Below are 14,654 nucleotides of genomic sequence, written 5' to 3'. Positions count from 1 at the left end.
ATTGGTTTGTGTATTTTTCCTTATTATCTTTAGCTTTTGTATTCATATTTGTTTTTGTATTATTTCGTTTGCGCACTAACGAATATGTAGGAAGCGAATCATTGGGGTCACCGTCTATTCAACCTCCCCTTCTAGCTGGTGACACACAAGATCTCCAACAAGTGATATCAGAGCGAGAACACTCTCCATTGGACTAACCGCCAAGGAAGCAAAAGATGGCCGACTTGATAGCACCTCCGAAGTTCAAAGGAGGAAGCCTAGGGGACATCACATTTTGGATAATGAAGATGGAAGTCTTCTTTGACACGGATTAGGACAACATGATAGTGATCAACGAGCCGTTCGAAGTCTCAAAAGACAAGAAAGGGAAGAAACTCCGACAATCACATTGGACGGAAGAGCAAACCTCACGATTGGAGGTAAACTCAAAGGTAATATCGATTTTAATTGATATTTTGCCTCCTAATGTGATAAGTGGTGTAGGTGAATATGAGAACGCCCACGAGTTGTGGAGCAAGGTGAAGATGGTTATACGGGAAGAATCAAAACCTACACAAGAAGAAAAAGAACCCAAGGAGATGAGTTTAATTGCTCAAGTTGAGGAGGAGCAAACGGAAGTGGAGTCATGCTCAACATCCGAAGAGGAGAAGGATGAAAAAATGTCATCCACAAGTGTGGATGAGGAAACATCCTCAAAGGTTGAAGAAAAATTCAAGACAAGTGAAGAAGAAGAAGAAGTCTTGGAAGTCAACCAAGTAAGCACCTCCACCGAAGTGAAGTCAAAGGACCACGTCATTTTCTTTTAGTGCAATGAGAAGGGACATTACAAGAGTAGATATCTTTTGCTCAAGAAGGTAAAACCTAAACCCACTCAAATTATTTTAAATACTAATGTGAGTTGTAGGAATGATGGTGCCAAGAAGAAGAAGAAATGACACATAGTATGCTTCACGTGTAGGGAGAAGGGTCATTACTACACCAAATGCCCCAAGAAGAGGGAGATTAAGAAGCTAGCGCATCTAAAGAAGTGGGAGAAGAAGAAGAGGAATTCAAGTCGAGGGGGAGCTTCAAGGGTAAGAGAGGTATATCCTAATTTGAAGCATAATTCAAATTCTTATGTTCTCATGCATGCTAGGATAAATAATGATAATCATTATGTAGTAATAAAAAATTTTGGATTTAGATATCATGATAGAAATAGGGTCAATGTAGATCATAACCTTAGGAGACTCATTCATGATAACCCTATGGAGAACCTAGGCAAAAATCTCAAGAAGGGGAGACACATCCCTAGAAAGGGTAGGTCTAGGAATGTCCATGGTGGGCATGTTGACTCTAGGTTTAGGAACCTAGAAAGGGAAAATCAAACTTTGAAGGCAAAGCTTAATAGTTTAGAGAAAATCCTAGTTAGATTCACAATTGGATCTAGAGGGTTAAGTATGGTGTTGGGTAGCCAAAGATCTAACAATGATAGATCAGGTTTGGGATACCAATCTAGTGTCTCCAAGGCTAAGGGAAAGTCTTATACTAGGGTTGCATATGACTATAGTAAGAAGAAGTCAATAAATGGCAAGGGAAAGTCATTTAAAGGTAAAGAGAAATTAACCAAAGACAAGGTATCCAAGGTTAAAAAAGTTAGGTTTGTAGGCCAAGTGTCACCGGAGGTGCACCGATATGGCCTAGCGATTGTTGATGAGTCACCTAAGGAGGTGGCTAAGACTAAAAGCTCTAGTGGAAGCTTAAAGAGTCAATTTGGGACCCATGAAAAATATATCTCAAGTGAATTTTACTTGGGAGTCTAGAGGAGTCATGGAGTATGTCAAATGGTTTGGAGACAGACTTGAGTTTCAAACCTAGGGAATTGTCATACATGGGATGTGTTTTATGCAAGAAATATGACATTGGGGGTCATATTACATGATAATTGGTTTTGAATGTATAAATGTCATATAAACCAATGTTAGGGATGCATTGTGGTTTAGTATGAGCAAATACATCAAGAGGAAGCCAAAACTAGGATTTTAGGTCAAGATTCAATTGAATCATTTAGCTAATTTTGGGCTTTGTGTCAATCTTGAGATTTATGATAGATACATTTTTTAATGTATTTTTTCCAAGTAAACATGAGTAAAACATACCTCTCCATAAAATTTGAGATTTTTTTAAATGTCTGTAGAATTTCTAGTGCATTTCTGAAATTGGGTCAGAAATGCTGAATTAGGTTAAAAACAGTGTGTCAGTCGACTGGTGCAGTTACCAGTCAACTAGTAATAGTGTATTTCTAACACATAATAGTTTTATGTGTTGAATTTGATAGGAGCAGTCTATTAATGCTTGTGTCAGTCGACTGATACCAGCCTGAAACTGTTTTCTGCAGTGGTTTTGACCAGGTCAGCTCGTATAGGTGTATAAGACCATGGACGATAAATACACTAGTTTAGGGTCAGTTTAATGATCAAATTTTTGACAATTGGGATATTTTTGGAAGTTTTTTGATATTAAGCAAGGGGGAGAAGTAAGGTTTAGTTAGGAAAACCTTAAATGTCTTTGCAAGAAATTTCTAGCTCAATGGGGAGCATAGGTGTAGGGGGGGTCTTGTGATAGGTTCTTAAATAGCCCTGTGGTAAAATTCCTAGCTCAATGGGGAGCATAGGTGTAGGGGGAACCTTGGGATAGGTTCAAATGCATGTTTGCATTTTTGTTTTGGCGGTGTAAATCCAAATGTGTATCCTTGGTAACGTAAGTCCATTCGGCAATGTAAGTCCAAGTGTGTAGTCTTGGCAACGTAAGTCTATTCGGCAGTGTAACTCTAAGTGTGTATCCTTAGCAATGTAAGTCCATTTGGCAGTGTAAGTCCAAGTGTATATTATTGGCTACGTAAGTCCATTTGGTGGTGTAAGTTCAAGTGTGTATCCTTGGCAACGTAAGTCCATTGTTTTTAGCATGTTTATTTGCTCTTATGTTTTACCTAACTTAAACGTATTGTCAAACATAAAAAAATAGAAGATTGTTGGAGCAATCCCAATGGTCTGTGCGACCATGCGTTTTGGTGTTTGGACAAAGAGTTTAAGTTAGGTTCAACCTTGTATTTGATATGTGTATGTGAGTGTGCATGTTTGCAGGATACACATGCATAAGACTCAGCTTGATGGCTTCGGGTCCGGTGAAGGATGGAGCATCCGAGAGACCTTGGACAAGGCAACAAAGACAAGGGCCAAGGGAAGCGACTTCGAGGCATATGTGAAAGATGACATTGGGGACGAGCCACGAGCTTGAATGCATCCGAGGGACGAGAGCCAAAGGAAGTAGGCTTGAAGACAAGAGGTTAAGACTGCAACGAAAAGTCAAGTGAGTCATAAGGGTCAAGGCCCGAGTGCTGAGAGATTGTACTCGAATACCAGTCGACTGGTGGTTTCATCAGCCAACTGGTTCAGTCGACTGAGCAGTCGACTGGGAGAAAACAAAATATTTCTGTTCGCTCGGTCAGTGTGTATCAGTCGACTGGTACTTTTACCAGTCATCTGGTATCGAGCCATTGGGTTGTAACAGTCGAATATCCACAGAGGGCAAATGACTGATGGTTTTGGCAGTAGACTAGTAGGCGGGGTTTTCCAAACTGTGGCCTATATAACCAAGGCTTTGGAGCTTAGTTAAGGCTGATGAAATAGAGATGGTTAGCCCCTGTTAATAATCTACCTTGAAGCTATGATTGGTGTGCGATGTATTGATCAAGGTTGTGCGAGATTTACTCAACCGAGAAGGAGTTCGTGCTAGCCGAAGTTCTGGGGCTTGATCCACCGAAGGATCATAGGGATCGTCCACCTTATGGACAACCGTGGAGTAAGAGCAAGTTATCTCCGAACTACGTTACATCGACGTGTATTGGTTTGCGTATTCTTTCCTTATTATCTTTAGCTTTTGTATTCATATTTGTTTTTGTATTATTTCGCTTGTGCACTAACGAATATGTAGGAAGCGAATCATTGGGACGCCATCTATTCAACCTTCCCTTCTAGCCGGCCACACACAAAATCCCCAACAATTTCTCCCTATTGCATGGTTTCTGGTCAAAAATTTTAATTAAACTAAAATTTCTCCTTATTTCACGGTAGTTTCACCTCCCCCACAATTGGTTCATCTCTCCATGCGCACTGCTCTATCTATCGCATGAACAAACGACGTTGTTGCCTTGTCCCTTCTCGTAAGCATTCAGTCATGACTCGACAAGCACAACCATGATATCCCTTCTCCTTATTATCGCGCTATATTTGCTCGACCATCGCCGCAACCGCTGCCTCCGTCATTGCTACCTTCCTCCTTGACCACTACCACATCACGTTCACTGCCATCCCTCGATAGTTTTGTCGTCACTGCTCTCCCTCCCGCAAGCGACATCAGCTCTGTCCTATCATCATGACTTGACCATGACCACCATTATCAGAACAACAACGCTGACAATCAGCCTCAGGTAGTTTTAAATCTTAGCTACGCCCTTGTTTGTAGAAATAATGGACAAGGATCGATTTTCGATGAATCGACGAAAATATCCTCTTATGTGATGATCTATTCGATTTTCTGATTTACTTATCTACAGATGATTATAAGGTCGGTCATGTGGGACAACTGAGGTTAATGTATAATTTTTTGTATGGAGATAGGAAAGAAAAAAAAGGATATGTAAGAAAAGTTATATGTATATTAGTTTAGATCCTCTGTCTCGAAATAATTCTATCTCTGTGTCTTCTTATCGATATAAAGAAAAGAGAAAAATAAAATAGAGAAAATATATAAAAAATGATTAATCAAGTTGGATAATGTCGAGTTTGGGATGATCAATTAAATCTTATAAAAAATTTCTATCGATCATTACGATAAATTAAAAAATACTCATAACAGACTATCTAGAAATGAAAATGAAAAAAATATAAGATAGGACGGAAAGGTAGTTTTATAATTATCAAATACCATAAATTTCCAAAAATTTATTGATAAATTAACAAAATGTTAATTTTAAAGGATTGCATGAGAAAGTCAATTTCATCCATCACATCAATCTTAAATCAACCCAACAACCACCCTTCCCTATCATATTACGTGCCCCATTTATTAAATTATGCCCCTATTAGTTTCTTAAATTATCAATCTCCTTTTAATTTGGTACACATATTCTGTACCCTTCCCATCTTTTTGCGCCATGGAGAGGAACATTAATTATGAAAATATGGGGAACTTCCCTCAAAAATCCATGGAAGTTAATGATTGCGTTTAAATATTATTTAAAAGTAGCATTGTTATTGTCCATTAACTTATTGAATGTGGCAATAAAAATCTTATCCATCTAAAATATTATATTATCATTATTATTTAATTATAATTATTTTTAGTTATTTTCAAAGATATTCATATCTCTCAATTTTTTATTCTATAATATTTTAGTAATAAACATGTAAAATATAAAAGCCTGAATTTTATACGCAAGACTTTCTATTCCTATCTCAATTAAAATATATTTTTATTTTTACAATAAACATATCACTCATTTCCTTATTTACTATTTTTTAAGTGACCAAACATTCAACAAACATGACCTTGCAGCATTTTTTATTAAAATATTAAATAAAATATATACTTTTGTATTTTTTATTCTAATAAAAATGATTATATAATAGTTTTAACTAAAATCATATATATATATATATATATATATATATATATATATATAGTTTAGTTTTGCTTTTAAACAAATGATTTCATATATATTTCATATATTTTAGATTTAAACTTAAATGAGAAATAATTAGCTTTAGTTAAAATTATAATATAAATTTATATATTTAAATCTAAATTTGCTATTTCTAAATTTGTTAGTTAATATTTTCAAATTATTTAGTCACTTTAATTGTATGCCAATTTTTTTTTAAAAAAAATCATATGTTTATTTATACGTTAATTTTTTTTATAAAAAATATTTTTTTTTAAATTTATTATTCATATAGTAATTTTTAGTCAAAATTGCTTTTCCATTTGATTTATTTGTTAAAAATGGCATAACGAAGATATTTGAAAGAGAGTTTTAACTTTTAGGTGGTAAAGTTGTGTTACGTGATCCGACTTATTCGGGAAGCGGACGGTTTGGAACCACGAATCAATCATCGGGTAAATTTGAAAAGAATGAGTGGGCCACGTGAAGCTGGGCTTAACTTCCGCGGACAGATATTTGAATTTTGAAAAAGACACTTAGGATGTATTTAATTGAGGGTTATTATTGATAATTTTAATTGAGAAAAAGAGATGGATTTAAATTAAATTTTAGATAGGATAATTAATTTTTTTTTTTTATCAATTCTTTGATTCATGTCTTAAATTATATATTTATGAATAGTATTTCTTTGAAAAATAGATTTCATTCCTTAAATATTATATAAGAGAGAAGAAATAAAAAAAATGATATATAATGTATTAAAAAGTGAATATATAAATTTAATAAAATAATTTTTTTATTTTTTATTTTATATTTTGGATAGGAAATGATATATTCACGATGTGTTTAATTAGAAATTATTGTTGATAAACTTGATTGAGAGTTTACCATCACGGGAATTAACGAAGATATTTATGAGCGGAGATGGGGTCCTCATTTTATGCATTATATAAAATTATATAGGCGCGATGCCGTATGCGGAATCAACGGCTTGATTGCCCATTAATGCGGGCCTGGCGGGGAAAGAAACTTACACCGGTGTGTTGTTGAGCAGGCAATCAAGGCACAATTAAATGGCTTCCTCTTGCATTTAAAAAAAAAAAATTAAACATTAAACAAAGGAATGTGATGCTTAAGTTAAGTCTAGTAAAATTTTATTTTCTTAAAACTTATTTAATAAAATAATTGAATCCAAATTATAATAAATTAAATCATTATTAGAGTTGTTCAAACTTAATTAATTAATTAATTTTTTTATAAATTTGAATTTGATTCAAGTTTAATTTAAGTTTAGTTCATTTACACTTTTAAGTAATTGTAATTTATTTGTTTGTTTATTTTTTTATTTTTTAAATTAATTAATGAGTTTGATATTATAATTTTATTTATTAATTTTAAAATAATTTATTATCTATTTAGAAGTTTATAAAATTAACATAATTTTTAAATTTTATTTGTGAATATTCTTTATTTATTTATTTGGTCATCTGATTATAAATCTGATTCAATAACCCGGCCGGATTCAATTAGACCGGACCTTGATGGACCGACCGAACGAGAAAGACGAGTCTGGAAAAAAGCAAGACGTCCGTAAATCCACGCGGTATCGGACGTAAAAAGTCATTTGCCAAGGCTGCACTCAAATTTATACCGAGTAATCTACCAGTATTTTATATGGCAGAAATTGTGGACCCAGTGGGTTCTATTGTTATAGAGAAGTAGTGTACGGGTATTTTAGTTTATGGTGTGCATTGTCGATTAACGGTGGCCCGCTTCGCTACTCCATGCGGAGGGGAACAACGACGTGCGCAGACGAAAGAGCGAGGATCCCGGATTCGCTGCTAGATTATAACAGGAAGGATGTTTCATCTCCAACGGAGTTTGAAAGAGCAGTGGGTCCCAAGTGAAGTGGCTAAACGGTGATGAAAAGATGCAGGGAGGGAAAGTGAGCGGAGACACGAGTTCTGCAACGACAACGGGAGAGCCATGAATAGAACTGCTTTGTTCTATCTCCTTTCAATCTCACATCGTCTCTTCCGCCCCCAACTGGCCTCCGCCGCCGCTCGCCGGCAATCCTCTTCTCGTCTTCTTCTAGCACCACCATTACATATAGTTTCTTATCCTCCTCTTCGTCGGCGGAAATAAAGAGATCTGGAGAGGAACCCATGGAAGAGAGTCGCACCGACTTGATGCAGTGCTTTCGTTCCTCCTCCGCCTCAGCAGCCTCCTCAGTGGCCGCCACAAGCTCTTCTCCTTATTCCCCTTCCTTCATTCCTAGGCCTCCCGGCTCTTTGGATCTCCCTAATTTCGGCCCGACGTTCCGACACTTCACTCCCAGCTTCAGCCCTGACACCACCGCAGCCAAAAGGCCTGGCATTCCGCCGATCCCACCCTCTCCGACGTCCTCAACGGCCGCGCTTCCTTTTCACTCGCGATCTCTTTCTCAATCCCACGCCTTTGATTCGTTAGCTCACCTCCCGTCCTCTCCTGCACCTTCTCCGCCGCCGCCTTTGCTTGTTGACCCTATGATGGTCGACGACCGGGCTCCTTCCTCTCGTACACCGACACCCCGCGACGGTCTGCCCCCGCGCCGCGTGCACCGCCGCTCCCACAGTGATGTCCCCTTCGGACTCCCGCTACCGTCGCCTCCGGCGTCGCGGCCCGTGTCCTCCTCGAAACAACTGGAGAGCAGCGGTGGTGAGGCAGTCCGTGCGGCCGACTGCTCCAAGTCGGGAGTGGCGGCCGTGGATGATTTGATGTTTGCCTATATGGATAGCTTGGACACGTTGATCTCCTCTGGAACGGAGGATAGGCACGAGGATCTGGTGGAGTGCAGCAGGCTCAGCGGCACGAAAACAAGCGGGGCTGACAGCAGCGAGAACGAGGCGGAGAGTAGCGTCAATGAAAGCGGTGGTGATGGTGGTTGCCGTGGAGAGAGGAAGGAAGGGCACAAGAGAACCGCGGCAGTGGATCCGAAGCCATCGAATTCACGACATCGTAGGAGTATCTCCATGGACAGTTTTGTGGGAAAGCTGCATTTTGGGGATGACTCGCCCAAATTTCCGCCCTCACCGGGAGGTCAAATGGGACAGCTTTTGCGTAGTGGCTCAATGGATGAGACAATGAATACGTTCAACTTAGAGTTAGGTAACGGCGAGTTTAACGCAGCTGAGATGAAGAAAATTATGGCAGATGAAAAGCTTACAGAAATGGCACTAGCTGATCCTAAGAAAGTGAAGAGGTACCTTTCTTTAACTTAATTACTGACTTCAGAGCTTCATTTTCTTTACTCTTTTTTTTTCCCCTTACTTCTATGCTCTGGCTTTTAGGATTCTTGCCAACCGTATTTCAGCTGCACGTTCCAAGGAGAGGAAAATGCGCTATATTTCGGAATTGGAACATAAGGTGCAGATATTGCAAACTGAGGCTACTACGTTATCAGCACAATTGACCATGTTACAGGTGTGGTTTCTCGTATTTTCAATAAACTTTATGTACATGCTCTTAAGTGCTTAAAAGGAGAGTTATATCATCTGCTTGCAGAGGGACTCAGCCGGGCTTACAAATCAAAATAATGAGTTGAAATTCCGTCTTCAAGCCATGGAGCAGCAAGCACATCTGAAAGATGGTAACCTTTTTATCTGCTATTGTAATTCAAAACTTTTTTATGTGATGGGAAGGGATTGCCTGAGAACAAAATACAGGAAAAACTTGCTAAGAGCTTGTATTAAAGATTAATGTGGGCTTGAGATATCATTTCACCCATGTTTCTCATTCAATGAATGATTTTGCTTCTGTATTGCTACAGAACGCTTGGCAAATTTGGCCTGCATGTTTACTGTCAGAACATTCATGACCCTTAATGATGCCATGATTCTGAATGAAATTCCAAACAGTCAAAACAATTTTTTTTTCAATAAAATTTCTACTATATCTCAATTTTGCATGTGCTAGTGACTCCTTTGATGTTTATGTTCAAAGCTTGCATGTGCTATTTGCATTCTGTTTGTAAGGCTTTATTTTTCATCCATATATTAATTGGGGTCCACTTAGATCTGATTGTGATTTGATGTAATGTTTGTTTTTTGACTATCTAGCTATGAAGGTTTTGTGGTTTGTTTAATAGAATGTGTCATTTTCCATGAGCTAATAGGTATGACTGATATTTTAGTTGCCCCACCATTATCTCTTTACCACAAGTAAATTCTCATTTCATTTTCTATTTAATTAAATTGGGTTTTTTTTTTCTCAAACTCAATATATGTTAAATGCTTTATCCTCATCATCAATTTTTTGAGCTAGCAGTGTAGCCAGTACCTCTGTCTCTCTTGTTCACTCCTAGTGGTTAATTGAGATATTTACTCCCATTTCACTTGTGACTATTAAATCATTTGATTGTATACATGATATCTTTGAGTTGTTTTGATGTAGAAACTTGTGCGAAATTTTTTTTCATTACAAGCAAAATTGTAATGTTGATATGTGAAGTCAAGGTACCTTGAATCATGTATTTTCTTTCACTGTTTTTCTAGGAAATGGATACATGAGAGTCCCTGGATCTTAGGGTCTCCATAGCTCTAGACATAATGGTTGATGACATACATATTCTATTGTCATATGCCTCTTTATGAGTGAGTTTACTTTGCAGAGAATATCACTCACAGATAGTCTTCAATTGCGTCTGTTTGTCTTATGATATCTGGTGGACATTGTGACATGAATAAGAACAGAAGATCCAGAGATAGTTGGTGAACCAATAAGTATACAACTAGGCCACATTTTGTTATTTGTTGGTTGAACAAACTTTTAGCAATTCTGCAATATATGTTAGTTTACACATTGTGAATAGCCATATCTCTGCTGCCTGTTGTTGCTCACAGTTCATCCATGCTGCTGTTGCTATAAGGATTAACTAGAAAACATATTTGAGAGTTGGTAATGTGGAAAAATGTAGTAATCTATTTTGCTTTTAAGTACTTTGATCTAGTTCTGCACTAATAAGTCATTTTGACATCCTTACATAATATTATCGAATTCCTTGGTTTAGCTGTTGACATGTGCATATATTGGCTGAATATATTTAATGCAAACTGAAAGTTAACTTATTCTATTTCCTTACTCGCAAAGAAATTTCTCTACCTTTTCTTTCCTAAGTTGGATACCACATAATTTTACAGCAATTTCTTCTCCTGAAGATGCTTATAGATTCCATTCAAATTTTCTTGTTGTTGAACCCAATCTCAATGTAGTCCTGAACATGTTATCTGTAATACATTTGTCTGTGCTAGTGTGTATGACATGTTGAAGTCTATTTTTTTATTTTTTCCAACGGAGATGTTTATAGATTTTATTCAAATTTTCTTGTTGTTGAACCTAATCTCTCTGTAGTCCTGAACATGCAACTGCAATACAGTTGTTTGTGTTGATACGTATGACATGTCTAAGTCTAATCTGTGTCACAACTTAAATAATATGATATGTGCAGCTGCTTTAGTTTGTTTTCTCCATGCAATAGTTCTAGTTGAGAAGGCTGGGAAAGTAAATTGACATGAACTCTAGTTGTAAATTGTATTGGTATAAAATCCGTATTCCATGCTATTTACATATTAAAGATATTTATTTTCTTTGAAAATGTTCTATGTGGGTCTCCTTTTCTACATAAGGAAATAACTAAAGAAAAAAGGTACGAGAAAATAAAAAGAATTATGATTTTTTTTTTTCATCTGACACTTTCTTGGAGGGAAAGAAAGCAGGAGAAAATTTTAATGCTTAATAAAAAAGATTTAAAAATAATTTATCATTATTTATATTAATTTGAGCTCTCTTACATTTGAATGTGAGCTCCTCACTCAAATCCGATGGAAGCAATATAGAGAAAATTGGGAAAAGGTTTTCCCTTTCTTTTCCTTTCCCTTATTTGCATCAAGGGAAAGAGAGGAAAGCTGCCGTTGGGAACATCTTTTGTCAAACACACCTTTAGGCTTTTGCATGACGTGGAGAATAATATTATATCTGATTTACAGATTTTTTGTATTTGAGAATAAATAATTTGTCAGGACTTGTAACCTTACATCTTATTCCTTCTTGATTGTCCTATACATTCTTACAGGAGTGTAGAATAGTTTGACTATATATATCATATGCCCAATGCAAACTTTTCAACTTCTTATCCTGCAAGTTTTGGTTGCATAGATCATCATTAAATGGTAGAAGCTTTAATATGGTTAACAGATGCTGAGATTGATTAGTTCTACTAGTGAGCACAAGGCACATATGGAAGATACTTTTCTGGGCTATGTACCATTGCTTTGGATAGTGATTTTCTAGAAGGAATTTTGGCTTATGTCGAACAATTTCTTTTCTTTAATTTAACTCTTTTTGACCCACTTTTAAGACTAGTAATGTGCTCGATTCTGTATTTTCCTCTCCCCTCTTTCTCTGTTTTTTTTTCTGTTTAAATATGTATTATTCTGCTCGGATAGTCTTGTTTTGTCTCTCTACAGGATAATTGGCAATTGAATGTTTGAGATTTTAATGAAACACATGCGTTTTGCAATTTTTTATGTTTAAGTTAAATTTGTAAGTTTGATTAATTCTGGTTAGTGAAATATGCAATGATACTTTGTGGTTTAAGATCTTGCATGGAAAATGCTTGTTTTATTTACTTTGTTTTTTCTTCATGTATTTTAGGATGAAGTATCTAGTGTGTCATGAAATTATGAAATTGTGTTTGTATAACTTCTAAAATTATTCTGGCTTGTTTATATAGGAGAATGTGAAAATTTATTTTATTTTTCAACTAAATAGAAAAACCATAAGCAATTCAATAAAACACATTAAATTGCTATCTACATGCAAACGACATGAAAATTAGGACGTATACATGTCACCTGACCTCTACATTTTGAGTATGAATCGACTAATCTGAAAAGTTAAAGAAAGGACTATAAATTGACTTCAAGCTGTGGTGTGCATGAGTCTTCCTTCTATTTATTTCCAGAACTGATTACAGACATTAGCTGAAATCTTGATGTGATACATTTGATTTACTGTGATATTAATAGTCAATTGTAGTTACAATTACCATTCTTCATTCATCTGAGTTTTGTATTGTCCAGCCCTGAATGAGCAATTGAGCGCTGAAGTCCAGCGTCTGAAACTTGCTTCTGGAGAGATCAGCGAGGCTCAGCTTTCAAAGAACATGAATCAGCAAATGCAATTGAGTCCTCAACTGTTCCAGTTGCATCAATTGCCAGAGCAGCAACAACATCATCAGCAGCAGAAACAACAAATTGCTCAGGCGCCTCCATGCCAATTGCCACCTCCGCAACAAACTCAAAACAATGTTTCCGCCAAGTTAGAATCAAGCAGATGCTAAAAGGTGCCTTTCCGATCTTCCTTATGTTTCAGTCAGCTGAGATATATGAAGATAGCATGTTACCTAATATATATTTAGCAACTTTAGAACAGTTTGACTACAATTTTTATGTATTCTTTTCAATAGTACAACTTAATCGCAAGTCCATGGATTGCTTCTATGAATAACAATTTGTTTTATACATGATATGCTATGCTTCTAGGAGAAAGTACTTATAAGAAAAGAACATCAAGTTTGGCTAGTAATGAATTAGTCCTTTTCTTTTGGTCTGTGATTGAATCTTTTGGACAATTATGCTCAGGATCTTCCCTTTTTTTTCCCCCCTCGCTTCTGAACTTGGAAATGTGAAATGAAAAGAAAAGGTAGAAAAAAGATATTTGTGCCATTTAATTTGTTTTTTTTATAAGATAAAATTTATCACTTTTTTATGCAGATCATTCGTTTTAAAAGATTTTTTTAAAAATATATATATATATAAAAGGAAAACCCAGGAAGTTTCAAAGTGAATTTTGAGAAATGTTGAGAGTACAAAGGAACCTGCAAAATTTCATAGGAGTATTCATTCTATGTTTGCTTTTTTTTTACCCTTTATATTTTGCTCCTTGTCGGTTATAAAATAGCACCAAAGACACAGTCACTCGATGCCAATTTGCTTTTCCCATCCAAACCTTGATATTTTGAAATGTTATATTTTGATACTTTATGTGGTAAAAGGTGATTTGTTTGTCTCAGCATCTTCGTCAATTTATCCCTAGGTTAACATGGAGAATCTAAATCATAGATGACTACTAGTCATTAGTATAAATGGATAAAGTATAGGGGAGTGTATATAAAGGATGAATCATAGATTAGTTGAGGGAACGTATAAAGGATGGATTATAGATCAGTTGAGGCACTTTTGATTGTTTACTTATTTAAAATAGTATCAACGAACGAGTTTTAAACACGTTCGTTGATCAAATTTGATATGTTTTCTCATTGACTGTTTCCATGTTACTCGACAATCAAAGATGAGATCGCGAGAGTTGCGACGAGCACTCGGGGTGAGGTCCTACCTTGCCATGAGCTCTCAGGGCAAGGTCCAACCCTATGATCTCACCGCGAGCAAGGTCTGGCTTTGCAACCTCGTCGCAAGGTCCTTGGCGAGGTCTGTACTCGTGACCTCACCGCAAGGTCAGCGAGGTCCATCCTCGCGACCTCGCTCAACCTTGTCGCGATAGTACTTTTCTTTATCTTCTCTTCTTTTACTTTTATCCTTCGTTTTCAGTTTCTCTCCCCTAGAGATATATTTCTTTCCCTTTTTAGAGCATCCACATCAACTTTTCTATCTAAAATACATAATTTAAGGTAAAAAATTACTTTATTAAATTTAGATATTCATTTTTTACTACACTATATATCAGTTTTTCTATTTTTTTTCTCTCTTTTATATAATATTTAGGGAATGAAATTCATTTCCTAAATTTAGAGAAGTATTATTTATAAATGTAAAATTTAGGGAATAAATAAGGTAGCTATGTAAAGATTTTTTAGTCACCTTATTTAAAATTTAAAATAAAATTTTTAGATAGATTA

General features: G+C 36.1%; 1 protein-coding gene across 1 annotated transcript; it reads left to right on the top strand.

Moving 5' to 3' along the window:
• The first annotated feature begins 7,636 nt into the window (after nucleotides 1-7,636).
• LOC122042629 (bZIP transcription factor 29-like) lies at nucleotides 7,637-13,260 on the top strand. Its single transcript, XM_042602831.1, has 4 exons — nucleotides 7,637-8,942; nucleotides 9,031-9,163; nucleotides 9,245-9,329; nucleotides 12,820-13,260. Exons 1-4 carry the CDS (start codon nucleotides 7,867-7,869, stop codon nucleotides 13,077-13,079), a joined length of 1,554 nt encoding a protein of 517 aa, XP_042458765.1. The 5' UTR covers nucleotides 7,637-7,866; the 3' UTR covers nucleotides 13,080-13,260.
• The last annotated feature ends 1,394 nt before the right edge of the window (nucleotides 13,261-14,654 follow it).

Source organism: Zingiber officinale, chromosome 2A (genome assembly GCF_018446385.1).
Source record: "Zingiber officinale cultivar Zhangliang chromosome 2A, Zo_v1.1, whole genome shotgun sequence".
NCBI classification, from domain to species: domain Eukaryota; kingdom Viridiplantae; phylum Streptophyta; class Magnoliopsida; order Zingiberales; family Zingiberaceae; genus Zingiber; species Zingiber officinale.
The sequence above is the reverse complement of the archived record's forward strand: the minus strand, read 5'-3'. Positions and strand labels throughout refer to the sequence as shown.

Bases quoted from the DNA above. Each gene is read 5' to 3' on its own strand.
- LOC122042629 (XM_042602831.1), top strand. From the start codon at position 7,867: ATGGAAGAGAGTCGCACCGACTTGATGCAGTGCTTTCGTTCCTCCTCC. The intron at 9,164-9,244 runs GTGTGGTTTCTC...ATCTGCTTGCAG, and splicing joins CACAATTGACCATGTTACAG to AGGGACTCAGCCGGGCTTAC. The intron at 9,330-12,819 runs GTAACCTTTTTA...TGTATTGTCCAG, and splicing joins GCAAGCACATCTGAAAGATG to CCCTGAATGAGCAATTGAGC.